Source organism: Gymnoscopelus braueri (genome assembly GCF_963280865.1).
Source record: "Gymnoscopelus braueri genome assembly, chromosome: 15".
Lineage (NCBI taxonomy): Eukaryota > Metazoa > Chordata > Actinopteri > Myctophiformes > Myctophidae > Gymnoscopelus > Gymnoscopelus braueri.
The window spans coordinates 47,772,383-47,786,859 of NC_137620.1; the positions used below are offsets into that span (position 1 = coordinate 47,772,383).

Here is a 14,477-nt window from a genome sequence, read left to right on the forward strand (position 1 = left end):
GTGGACTAATACTTTGCACAAATACTCCGGACACCTAGTTAACATTTGGGTCAAGCCGGTAATAACCTCATATTTTACATTTGTACATGTTTGGAGAAATACGGGCTTTACTGGTGACATTCCAGGGCAAACAGGGGGGTGGTCGGTAAGACTCATAAAAGAGTCGATAAAATACATCTACAATAGTCTTGATCTAAGGCTAATGATCTGACATTCACTACTTTGATGATGGGTTAAGTTTGATGTGTGTCTCTCTCTCTCACACACACACACACACACACACACACACACACACACACACACACACACACACACACACACACACACACACACACACAGGTAAACAGTGGGTCCACGTCACTCATGTGGCCACGTATCTGAAGTCAAGGTGCAGGCTACAGTGTGGTTATAATAAATATACATTATGATATCTGTAAGAGTCTATACTAATAATAGCAATATTAACTAACAATAATATATTTGTGTTAGTAGTTTTAATGTACAGATTATTTATTTTTGGACAGTATGTTATGTAGACAGATGCCAGGTCCATTTGATTACCTGGCATCCCATAGTTTGTATAGTTTTCAAATGAACAGACCATTTATTATTTTGATATTATAGGCAAGGCAACTTTATTTATATAGCACTTTTCATACACAGGGCAATTCAAAGTGCTTTACAGAATAAAAAATCATAATACAAAGTGCAACAATGCACTTTAAAAATAAATGGAGAATATAATAAATACAATAAAAATAAGATAAAGGAGCAAAATAAATACTCCCACCTTTTATACAAAACATGATAATAATAAAAAGTGACATTGTCATTTAAAGACCAGGCAAGACCTAGCTGTTCTTAGCCATCATTGGGTAGAGTAAGCAATGTTAAATAAATATGTTTTTAACTTGGACTTAAAAACAGCTATGGTTGGGGATTGTCTAATGTAAGCTGGAATATTGTTCCAGGTTTGTGGTGCATAGTAGTGAAATGCTGCTTCACCATGTTTTGTTTCAACAAATGGAACAATTAATAGGCCAGCCCCAGATGACCTAAGGGTTCTAGGAGGTTCATATGGCTCCAGCATGTCTAAGATGTAGCTGGGCCCAGAGCCACAGAGACATTTATAGACAAGTAACAACATTTTAAAATCAATTCTCTGGGGGACTGGTAGCCAATGTAAAGATTTTAGGACTGGTGTAATATGGTCATATTTTCTAGTTTTGGTCAGGACTCTAGCAGCAGCATTCTGAATCAGTTGGAGTTGTCTAAGCGCTTTGCTTGAGAGTCCTGTGAGCACACCATTACAGTAATCCAGTCTACTGGAAACAAAAGCAAGTATAAGTGTTTCTAGGTCTTGCTTGGACATAATTCCCCTGACTCTTACAATATTACATTATACTGTTTTAGACTGATGCTAGGTTCATGGTTTACCTTTGATCCTAGTTTACTGAGACACTACACTGTCTCTATGTTTACGTTGTTTACTCTGGATGAATGCCTACATGGTCATACAATTATAAATTGTATTATTAATCATTTGTTATTATTATTATATATTATTATTATCATTATTATATATTATTATTATCATTATTATATATTATTATTATCAGTAGTATAATTAGTTTATTTTTTTTAGTTTATTTATTATTTTTATGGAAACAACAAGGTCCTAATGAACTAGGGCTGTCCTTTTAGTCGACTAAAATGTGAGTCTGTGCTACTGTAACCAAATGGACCCGTAATGGATACTTAATGTCATTATCAACTACTCTGATCCACCTGAAGATTTGATTATGATGACTGATGATCAAAGTTGATGATTAGGCTAATTGTCACAAGTAACGACGATTAACAATTTCTGTTTGCACAGGACAGATAAATAATAACTTAAATATACAAAGCATATTACTGAAATATACAAAGAAATGACTGACAATGTCTGGCCTGTCTGCCAAAACAGGCCATATAATTCATATTTTTTTACTTTACAAAATAATAGTAATTCATTTTGAAGGAGATCTACACGCTCAGAACGTCCCGCCATGCGACACGTTTTGACCATGTAGATCTGCCGTCAAAACATCAATATTTATGAAACTGTTTAAGAAATGTGTGTATGGGGGGGGGGGATAGATATCACTGCATAAGAGAATAAATCCAGCTCACATACAGTAGCATAACATAACTCCACACACACACACACACACACACACACACACACACACACACACACACACACACACACACACACACACACACACACACACACACACACACACACACACAGCCTTCATCACATGCATGTCAGACTTGAATTAGACACTGTTTGAGTCCAGTTGATCAGGTTGATCCTGATATTAGAATATTTTAAGCTGTGACAGCTAGCTTAGCACACTCTGAGGTTTGGTTCATAATGAACTATCACATCTATAAACAATATGTAGTCAGTGTGTTATAAGTGTGTCTGTGGGAATAGATGTTACACATGTCTAAGTGTTATTTGATCAAATGAAAGCATGTGGAGGGACTGTGTGTGTTTCAGGTTGAATGGAGGGTCAACTCATACAGTTCTAGAACGTTTGTGTTGTTTATGTTCTTAATCCATTAAGACATGCTGGAACGCATCTGTGTCATTTAAAGATTTATTTGGCTATTCAAAAATAGCAGATCTACAAGCTCATAGCGTGGCACTGCGGTGCCAAGCTATGAGCTTGTAGATCTGCTATTTTGTTTTTTTTTAAATCATGGGAAATTTGTGCAACTCTTTGAATATATATATTTTTAAAGTGAACATTTGTAACTCAAATCTTTGCTTCTGGGGGGTCCCTGGAACAACACATTTTGATATGGGGGTCCACAGCCAAATACATATCTAAATGTTTTCTAAATCCTAACAGTATGTTGCTATATCAGTGGTGCTCCAACTTTTCCCCCAGAATGATATGTATTTGGCCGCGGACCCCCATCTCAAAATATGTTGTTCCAGGGACCCCCAGAAGCACAGATCTGAGTTAAAAATGTTTGCTTAAAAAAAAATATTCAAAGATTTGCACACATTTTCCACGATAAAAAAAAAAAATGCAGATCTACAAGCTCATCTATTTTCTACCGAATCTTAAAATGACACGGATGTGTTCCCGGATAGAAAGGGTTAAATGGTAATGATCAGAGCCGTATAAGAGAGTTACGTCACTAGCAGCATGGAATGAGGAAATGCTCTGTCTATCTCAACGAGGAAGTTCCAATGTTTGGAACTACAGCCCATAGCGTGTCACAACTCTCTCTTATATGGCTCTGGTAATGATTAGCTTACAATCATCTCTTAGCCTATATAGTACTCTGTGTGTGTGTGTGTGTGTGTGTGTGTGTGTGTGTGTGTGTGTGTGTGTGTGTACAGTATGTAGGCTACATGATGCCATAGCGTATTACATAATTATGTTGTTTTAATGAGAAGGTCACACAGAGTTCAGTGTACAGTAATGTAGGGTAATAATGACAGCTGGCTGCATAGTGACGCTAAAAGGCAAATCATAGTGTTATGGTCATAGCCTATAGCCTATAGGGCCATTTAGTGCAGAAATAAAGAGAATATACCCGAACTAGATAGAAGCTCACAGTGTGTAGCAAGCTTGTAGATCTGCTATTTTTGCATTAAAAAATATATATATGTTTGAGTATTTTGTTATAATTGTTGAGTATTAGTGGAGATGGACAGGAAACAGGGAGAGAGAGAGATGGGGAGAGACATGCAGTAGAGATGGTCGGGAACAGGACTCGGAAAATGTGTGCAAATTAATATATTTGTATTATTTTAAAGCGAACATTTTGAACTCAAATCTTTGCTTCTGGGGGGTCCCTGGAACAAAACATTTTGAGATGGGGTCCACGGCCAAATACATATCATTTTGGGGGTCCTTGACATGAAAAGGTTTGAGCACCACTGATATAGAAACATAAGTTTTTCAGAAATCTGTTAGGATTTAGAAGACATTTTGTAGAAGTCGGCTTCAGGTCTTATATGGGTTATTGGATACGATGTGGCGATTAAAGGTGTTCTTCACTACGTTTGGACGGACTCCACCTCTGCCGGTACGTCCCCTACAGTGGGACCTCATCTCTGAGCTGTGTAGCGGAGGGAGAGGTTCCACATGGGGGGGGCTATCAGGATGATGTGGCCCCCCCTCAGGCTTTACTACTTGTCATGTAGTGAGTGGTGTGGTATAAGAGGTGAAAGGTTCAGAGCTGTGTGTGTGTGTGTGTGTGTGTGTGTGTGTGTGTGTGTGTGTGTGTGTGTGTGTGTGTGTGTGTGTGTGTGTGTGTGTGTGTGTGTGTGTGTGTGTGTGTGTGTGTGTGTGTGTGTGTGTGTGTGTGTGTGTGTGTGTGTGTGTGTGTGTGTGTGTGTGTGTGTGTGTGTGTGTTCGCCAGAGGCCACACTTCCCCCGTGAGTCTCAGTGTCTTTGTGACAGCTGTCACCTGCCTCTCCTCCTGGTGACAGCCATGTTTTGACTGCCCCCCCCCGTCCCCCCGCTACCTGAAATAACCTCTGCTCCTCTCATTATTAGCATTGTGACGTGTGTTGCTCTTAAAGTTTGTGTTGATGTGTGTGACTTGACTTGACTTATTGTAGTGTGGGAAAACCCATGGCTATTCTTTTTGTCAAAGTATTATTAACAGTTATAATTAGGAATGAATGAATTAATGTTTTTCAATATGGTGATTAGCTGGTGTTGTTGAAAGACTGCTACTTTTTTATGGCAGTCGGCAAAGTGCAAAACTGAAGACATAATCGTGGTGTTATCAAATTGCGGCCCAAGGCTCGTGATCAAAGCGATGTTGATTCCACCCCCATTATGTCATTTGTGTGCAAAAGTTGACAGCCTTATTTATCCATCATATCATAGGAAACACTCATTAACCCATTGAGGCCTGAGGATCCGATTCTGCAAAATGTCTTCTAAATCCTAAACGGTTTTCTGAAAAAACGTGCGTTTCTATATCAGTGGTTCTCAAACCGTTTCATGTCAAGGACCCCCCAAAATGATATGTATTTGACCGCCGACCCCCATCTCAAAATATGTTGTTGCAGGGACCCCCCAGAGGCAAAGATTTTAGTTAAAAAAGTTCGCTTTAAAATAATATAAATATATTAATTTGCACACATTTTCTCGATTTTTTTCAAAAATAGCAGATCTACAAGCTCATAGCGCGGCACTCGGTGCCGCGCTATGAGCTTGTAGATCTGCTATTTTTGAATAGCCAAAGTGTAAAATAATGCTTTTTTAGCTCAAATGACACAGATGCGTTCCAGGTCTTAAAGGGTTAATGTGTTGATAATTGTGATGCAAAGATACAATGTTTGTTTTTCTATGTGTTTGATGTTTATGTTAATATGTGTTTACAGCTGCCGGCCTGTACTATCTGGCTGAACTGATAGAGGAATACACAGTGGCCACCAGTAGAATTATAAAGTACATGATATTGGTGAGTATGTGATTCTACTGTCAATATCATTGTCCCTGTATCATTACTTTAAAACATACCGGTATACGTTTTAAATGTCTTAAGTTTTACATTTCGTGCCAGTCTCCAATAAATTGCTTTTCATATTTCAAATTAGATGTGTAATTGTGTTTGTGACGCACTTACTGTGAGCCCTATAGAGGTTAATATGCTTTATTGATCATTTCAAAATACCACAACATGTAAAAACCTTTCTGAAAGTTGCCAATAAACAACATTAAATGTTTTGGACAACAATACAAGACTATGCACCAGGGGTCTTCAACAGGGGGTCCGGGACCCCTAGGGGGTCCTCAGAATTACTACAGGTCCGCCAAATCTTTTTTTGTGATATTGTTTTTTTTTTTACCTTACCTTTTTACCCTACCTTGAACCCTAGCATCCCTTTTCGGAGGAGAACTTTAGCCAAAAATAGCAGATCTACAAGCTCACAACGCTTCGCAGCGCGAGGCGTTGTGAGCTTGTAGATCTGCTATTTTTGGCAAAGAGGTTTTGGTGTAGAGGGAAAAAAAGAGCAGACCAAGTAAACAAAAAAAAAATCTGAAACACAAGTTTATACAATATGGGGGTCTCTGCTAAGGGGTCTCTCTCAGCTAAGGGGGTCCTTGGCCTGAAAACGTTGAAGCCCCCTGCTATACACGGTTTATAAATGAATGTTCTTTTTGATTGATTGAATGTTTTATTAGGCAAAACAATGTAAAACAGCACAGTTACATTTAAAATACTTTGTCAAAAAGGTCCGTTCATAAAAGTCCTTGCGTTCTTGTTTCCATTGAGGTCCTTGGTATTCAATTCATAGTCACATATATAGTGGCACCAACTATAAAACAGTAAAAAGGACCAAGTCAAAAGTTCATGTTGTTGTAATCCCTGCCTGTTCTGAAGATATGATGACTCACTGTCAGTTTGCCCGTTGGCCTTTTTGAGCCAAAAGTTAATTATCTCTTCAGGGTCATTCCCACCCAAGTTTCACACAAATCCATGCATCCTATTTTGTACGCACACGCACACGCACACACACACACACGCGCACGCACACGCACACGCACACGCACACACACACACACACACCAGGAGCAGTCACATTGCCGTTGAGCAGGGTAATTGTAAATGATTGAGTGTAACGTCAGCTATGCATACATCATAGAAAAGTCACCCAACCTGAATGTCACCTATAGGTGTGGTGACCTCACTGTCTGTACTTCAGTTTTCTACAGGTGTTCTTTACATTAATAATGTATGTATATCTATATATACTTTTCTACAGGTGTTCTGTACGGTACATTAAAAGGGCTTGTATATCTATAGTTTTCTACAGGTGTTCTATACATTAATAGGGCTTGTATATCTATAGTTTTCTACAGGTGTTCTATACATTAATAGGGCTTGTATATCTATAGTTTTCTACAGGTGTTCTATACATTAATAGGGCTTGTATATCTATAGTTTTCTACAGGTGTTCTTTACATTGATAGTGTATGTATATCTATCTATAGTTTTCTACAGGTGTTCTGTCAGGCCTGTACCTGTTCGAAGGCTTCCCAGCGTTCATGGTGGGAGTGGGTCTGTTCACCAACCTGGTGTACTTTGGTCTGCTGCAGACCTTCCCCTACATCCTGCTGAGCTCGCCCAACTTCATCCTCTCCTGTGGTAAGAAACTATTAACTAACCTAATAACTAGTTAACTTACCAACTTCATCCTCTCCTGTGGTAAGAAACTATGAACTAACCTAATAACTAGTTAACTTACTAACTTCATCCTCTCCTGTGGTAAGAAGCATTATTAACTAACCTAATAACTTGTTAACTTACCAACTTCATCCTCTCCTGTGGTAAGAAGCATTATTAACTAACCTAATAACTAGTTAACTTACTAACTTCATCCTCTCCTGTGGTAAGAAACATTATTAATAACTAATAACTAGTTAACTTACTAACTTCATCCTCTCCTGTGGTAAGAAACATTATTAATAACTAATAACTAGTTAACTTACTAACTTCATCCTCTCATGTGGTAAGAAACTATTAACTAACCTAATAACTAGTTAACTTACCAACTTCATCCTCTCCTGTGGTAAGAAACTATGAACTAACCTAATAACTAGTTAACTTACTAACTTCATCCTCTCATGTGGTAAGAAACTATTAACTAACCTAATAACTAGTTAACTTACCAACTTCATCCACTCCTGTGGTAAGAAGCATTATTAACCTAACTTATGCATTACCCTAACAAAACATTGTAATGAAAAACAAAACTGCAGACCTCTCAAACAAACTGGTCAGGTTACTACTAGGCCTTACACCCAGAACTCACCTAACCCCTGTTCATTATGCTGTAGGGTGGGATGGCTCAGGGTAGAGGACAGAGTACAGCCTGGTTTTAAAGATACACTACACCACAAAGACACCCATGTACCTGTTAGACTACTTCAATAGCGTAAAACACACACAGGCACAACACCAGAAGGAGCCCCACTGATCTCACTGAACCCACTTTCGGCACAAACATGGGGTCAAATTAGTTCTACTGCTATGTCACCAGAATGTGGAATGCTCTACCAACAGTCATAATAAAGTCCAGTGGCGGAGCGTCCGGGGAGGCCAGGGAGGCGGCCGCCTCCGGGCCCGCGACCCAGGAGGGCCCGGGCCGTCAGATAATAAATCGGTAAAATCAGGCAAAAATAAGAATTAAACAACATAACCCTAACCTAACCCTACCCTAACCCTAAAACCGAAATAAAGTGACAAAAAGCCCCCCAAAAAGTGACCGAATCCGCCAAAAACCCGCAAAATTTTGCGCGTGCGCGCAGTGCACCCACTCACGCGCGCTGGCGCAGGGGGGGCCTGATCACTGTGCTGTGCCTCCCGGCCCGGCTTTGAGTTGTTCCGCCACTGAGTGTGACTCCTTACCCTCCTTCAAAACTGCTCTAAAAGAGCTCCTACAGGTGGCTGCACATTGTAACTGGCCTATGTAAAAAGTCTAAGCTTATCACAGGAAATTAACCTAACCTTATCCTCTCTTGTGGTAAGAGTCTTATTTAACTTAACTTATGTATTACCCTAACTTCATCCTGCCCTGTGGTAAGAAACGTAACTTATGTATAAAGGGTTCGATCCCGGGCACCACCAACTCGCCGTATGAGTAGCACAGCGGTAAGTACTGGGAGCTGGTGGTGGGTGTGGCGCTCCACCTCAGCATTCCATCTCCCAGGGGTCTAGTGCATTTTAACCGGGATAGACTCCTGCGTACTTATGACTTACTTAACTGTTGTGTGATTGTTTGTTTTGCCAAAACTGGCCAAGCATCCATTGGCAGCACCAGAGTATAGAGTTGATGGTGTATCGCTTAGCTTTTCCTCTAAATGTGCAATGATGTAAGTTAGTTGTTAAAACACTTTGTGTGTGTGTGTGTGTGTGTGTGTGTGTGTGTGTGTGTGTGTGTGTGTGTGTGTGTGTGTGTGTGTGTGTGTGTGTGTGTGTGTGTGTGTGTGTGTGTGTGTGTGTGTGTGTGTGTGTGTGTGTGGTCCTCAGTACTGGTGGTGGTGAACCATTACATGGCCTTCCAGTACTTTGCAGAAGAGTATTACCCCTTCTCAGAGGTAAGATCCAGCTCACACTCTCTCAGGCTTTTCATTTGAATACTGAGAGGGAAATGTCAAATTAAGTCTCAGTGCAGGAAGTGTTGATTTTGTCGACTAAAACTATGGCAAAGTGTTCGACTACCTTTTTTCACTGACAAAAACTAAATATAAACTAAGCTATGATGACTAAAACTAAGACTAAATATATTGACAATTTCGTCAACAAATAAAAACTAGACTAAAATGTCAGTGAGGGATCTAGAGGAGAAGAGATCCAGTAGAACTAAAAGACAAGTCATTTTATGTTTGGTTGCGCTCGGGTGTTGCGCTCTGAGAATAGCCGATCTACAAGAACGCGTCGCGCTGCGACGCGTTGTGAGCTTGTAGATCTGCTATTTTCAGCATGCAACCAAGTGTAAAATCAGCCATTAGGACGCCATCAAGGCACCGCCAACATACATTATAGTCGACAAAATCAACTGTAGATTTAGTCGACTAAAATCTTGATATTCTAGTCGTCTAAAACTAGACCAAAACGAAAACTTTTCAGATGACTAAAATATGACTACAACTAAATGGAGTTGTAAAAATAATAATTACAATTTTGAATAAATAAATCAAAATGTGCTGTCAAAATCAACACTATACAACAGTTGAAAATGCTAAATGTCATATATTGCTCTCTACACCTTTTAGTAGTATTATTCTTGGTGAAGATTCAGCTGGATTCAAACGTTAGGTGTCTAATAAAGGTGAAAGCTCTGTGCAGGATTTTAAATACTATGTCATACATTGCCTATCTACAAGGTAAAACATATCCATAGTCGAGTCATAGATCTATACCAGGGGTGATGACACTTTGATGATGCAGAGGGCCACTATATTTCCACACTCACTCCAGAGGAACACATTACATATACTGTCTCTCCATATTTTAACTTTTTTCGACATTCTATGTCACACAAAGGTAGCAAAAAAGCCGATCTACAAGCTCAAAACGTGTCGCAGTGCGACACGTTTTGAGCTTGTAGATCGGCTTTTTTGCTATTTTTGAATTGGAATCCAGAATTTAGTTTTTGCTATTTTTGAATTGGAATCCAGAATTTAGTTTTTGCTATTTTTGAATTGGAATCCTGAAAAGTAAAATTGTTATTTAATTTCAAATGCATTTAGTTATACTTATGTTAAGTTTATGAACTTAGATACAAATACATTGGACATAAAAAAGACGATAGAATGTTAATACTAGTCATTAAGCTACTAATATAGACTGGAGTAATTAAAGCGGGTCGTGTTTGCATGTTAGGAATCATAACAGCTGAAATCAATAATATATCAGAATTTTGATATTAACCTGCGGGACACATTAAGTGAAGGTGGCCCGTGTATGATCTATAGTAAAACAAAAAAATGCAGATCTACAAGGTCACAACGCATCATGATGAGACATGTGACCTTGTAAATGATCTATGTTCAGCACGTGACGGCGTCATATAAACAGTATAAATACATCCTAATCCTTGGTTGTGTTGTTCTGTGTGTTTGCAGGTGTTGGCGTACTTCACCATCTGCCTGTGGATCATTCCCTTCTCCTTCTTCGTGTCGCTCTCAGCTGGAGAAAACGTGCTTCCGTCCACCATCCAGCAAGGAGGTGAGCTTCTGGTCGCTGTCAGCACCTCCTGCTGTCCTTCTAGACTGTTCTGGTTGTTCTCAGCACCTCCTGCAGTCCATCTAGACTGTTCTGGTTGTTGTCAGCACCTCCTGCAGTCCATCTAGACTGTTCTGGTTGCTGTCAGCACCTCCTGCAGTCCATCTAGACTGTTCTGGTTGTTGTTAGCACCTCCTGCAGTCCATCTGGACGGGGGGTTCTCAAACCTTTTTACACCACAACCCCATATTACGAGTCTTAGCGCTAACAGACGTTCTCTACACTGGCTCCCCGTAGCGGCTCGCATCCAGTTTAAAACCCTGGTGCTAGCCTATAGGACAGTGAAAGGAACAGCTCCTCCTTACCTCCGGGCTATGGTCGATGCTTACACCCCTGCCCGACCACTGCGGTCGGCCACCTCGGGGCGACTGATTGCCTCGTCACTCAAGGGTCCTTCTGGCCGATCTACACGGTCACGACCTTTTTTCTGTTCTGGCTCCACAGTGGTGGAATGAACTTCCCACTGATGTCAGGACAGCAGAGTCACTGCCCATCTTTCGCCGCAGGCTGAAAACCCACCTCTTCAGGAAACACTACCCTTCCTCTCTGCCTTGCCGTTGTTAACTAGTTGTACGAACTCTTGTTTTATTGTTGTATTGGATCTTGTTTATTCAATACACTTATTTGTTTTAGCTCTTGCTCACTTGATTTTGCTATTTGTCTCATCTGTTTAAGACAGTAGGTAGCTGATATATTGCACTTTTACCTCAGCGCTAGGTATACTCTTAGTTGCTTGTTTTAGCAGAAAATGCACTTACTTCTGGTGATTAGTAGTTTTCGTTCCCTACCTATGTTGAATGCACTTATTGTAAGTCGCTTTGGATAAAAGCGTCTGCTAAATGACTGTAATGCAATGTAACAGCCCTTGTTCCTGGTGTTTTCCTCTCTTCTTCCAGATGACGTGGTGTCAAATTACTTCACGAAGGGCAAGCGGGGGAAGAGGTCCGGCATCCTCCTGATCTTCTCCTTCCTCAAGGAGGCGGTGCTTCCCAGCCGACAGAAAATGTACTGAGGAGGAAGAGGAGGAGGAGGAGGAGGAGTCAGCGGACACAGGGTGCATCATGGGAGAAGGAAGGGGCGTTCGTGAGCGAGCGAGTGAGTGAGGGAACAACGGAGGTACTGCCAGACTATTGTTCAATACTTCAATGCTGGACAGGAACTTAAAAAAAACAAACACAAACAAACAAACAAAATGACGAAGAAACAACAGGAAGTGGAAAAGGAAGGAGGGCACATTTAGGGGACGGACCAACAAAACGGACCTTCCTGCTTTTCTTTTTCTGTTTTTTTTTTCTTTTTTTTTCTTTTTGGGACGAGATAGTTTACGCAGGACGTGTTTTTGTCTGCTTTTTTATCTACGTTTAGAGACTGCCAACGATACGCGAAAGACCCACCAGACGTGGGCTGGGCTCCAAGCCCCTCCCCCCCCCCCCCCCCCCCCATCTTCCCAGCCAGCATCCAATCGGACTCCTGTGTTTTCTATGCTTTTGGGTATTAAAATGTGTTTGTGGGTCAGAGCGTGGGAGTGGGGTTTGGAGTCGACCGCATTAACCCTGGCGTTCCCTGCTTTGGGATTTTTCGATGTAGACAAAAAGTTGGTCGAATATATATACCCCGATCTACAAGCTCATAATCTGTGAGCTTATAGATCAGATGTTTTCGCCGGGGCTACACCGTTGTAGGACTGAGTAGAGCACGAGACTGACAGGGTTCAAAGGTTACTTTAAAGGTCTTTACGCACCAAGAGTGTTTTTTTTTTTTTCCCGCACGCGCCAATACATCAACAAATACTTTTTTTTAACCCATTAAGACCGGGGACGCGTCTGTGTCATTTTAGATTTCTTTGTCTATTCAAAAATAGCAGATATACAAGCTCATAGCGCGGCACCGAGTGCCGCGCTATGAGCTTGTAGATCTGCTATTTTTGAAAAATCGTGAAAAAATATTTTTTATATATTTTTTCAAAAAACTTTTTGGATTTAGATTATTATTTTTTAATCGGCCTCAGGTCTTAATGGGTTAAAATTAGGCACAAGGTGGATTCTACCTGCGACAATAGAGTGACGAAGTCCTGACGTCACGCCCGGTAACCCTGGGTCACGGAAGTATTTTTTTTCGATTGAAAATCCCCATAGGGAAATGTTAGATCGCGCTTAGATTCCAATGATGTCAGACTTAGGTTCTCTATAAGCATCATTCTGTATGAATGAGGCATCGACTATAGGAATAAAACAAAGTTTTGATGCGGAATATTTTTGGACGGTCGGTCGGCCACGCTCCTGGTGTACAAAGACCTTTTTAAAGTCTTAAAGAGTTAACAGTAGCTATACCAGCCAAATGCTAATCACTCAAAGTCCTGCTTCTTAGCGTTTTCTAAACCACATTAGCCGTCAGTCTCTCTGGTAAGCCACCCAGGGACTTCTGATTTGAGGATTGTGTTCGTAAAACGTTGAAAGATTGTTAAAATGTTGTTGGAATTCACCGGCCGCTGTCATCGACTGATGAGGGAACTGGAACGTCCCTTCGTTCCCACCCTGGACTCTGTATGTTTTTTTTGTGTGAGACACTAGAAGGGCGTTGACACGAAAATCACTCGCTGTACGTTTATAGAATGGAGCATATAAAACATATCTCACTCTCTGGATGTGTCTAACGCACTGGTTCTCAACGAGGGGTTCCTGAGGGCCGTTTCCAGGGGCTCGTCCCCAGCTAAGTGATTGATAGTTATTAGGAACTAAAATGGACCGTTAACGGGTCTGTTGACTCCGAGAGTGTACACATATAACCACACAGACGTGGCTTAACATTTGGTTACATTTGTACACTCGCAGAGTTTAATTAACACTGAGGATTCTACAGTATAGATTGGAGGATTCTTTGGAGATTTAAAAGAAATGGTATCAAATAGGGATCCGTGGCCTGTTGTGTTGCATATCAAACCGTGTGGGTCTTTTCATGTGACTGCAAAAGGGGGCTTAACCCTTTAAGACCTGGAACGCATCTGTGTTATTTTTTTATTTGAGCTAAAAAAAAGCATTATTTTGGCTATTCAAAAATAGCAGATCTACAAGCTCATAGCGCGGCACCGAGTGCCGCGCTACGAGCTTGTAGATCTGCTATTTTAAAAAAAAACGTGAAAATGTGTGCAAATCTTTGAATATATATTGTTTTAAAGCGAACATCTTTAACTCCAATCTTTGCTTCTGGGGGGTCCCTGGAACAACATGTTTTGAGACGGGGGGTCGGCGAGCCAAATACATATCATTTGGGGGGGTCCTTGACATGAAAAAGTCTGAGCACCACTGATATAGAAACATGCGTTTTTTCTGAATACTGTTGGGATTTAGAAGACATTTATCTCATAGAGTATTTTTTACATTTACATTTGCATCGTCGTCATCACTAATCAAAACAAACGCTGTTGGTTCCTACCGTTCTTTATTGGGACTGTTTTTAATAAGTGGGTAATTCTGTATGTTTGTTATTATTATTATCATTTTGGTAGAGACGAGGAATAAAAGACCCATGAATGATGTATGGATCTGTGGTGAAGATGGAACCATGTGCAATGATGGGTTGGTACGCTAATTGTCGGTTGTTTTTTGGGGGGCACAGTGGTTCTCAAAGTGGGCTCCGGCCGGGGACCCCCAGGGGTC

At 40.7% G+C, this 14,477-nt stretch overlaps 1 protein-coding gene across 1 annotated transcript in view; it reads left to right on the plus strand.

Moving 5' to 3' along the window:
• tex261 (testis expressed 261) overlaps positions 1–12,631 on the plus strand; it is a 13,363-nt gene extending 732 nt beyond the window's left edge. The window contains exons 2-6 of the mRNA XM_080450731.1: positions 5,411–5,490; positions 7,026–7,179; positions 9,064–9,131; positions 10,662–10,764; positions 11,718–12,631. Of these exons, the coding sequence (XP_080306857.1) occupies positions 5,411–5,490; positions 7,026–7,179; positions 9,064–9,131; positions 10,662–10,764; positions 11,718–11,833 (521 nt within the window). The 3' untranslated portion in view covers positions 11,834–12,631. The remainder of the gene's footprint in view (positions 1–5,410; positions 5,491–7,025; positions 7,180–9,063; positions 9,132–10,661; positions 10,765–11,717) is intronic.
• Positions 12,632–14,477: the final 1,846 nt, after the last annotated feature.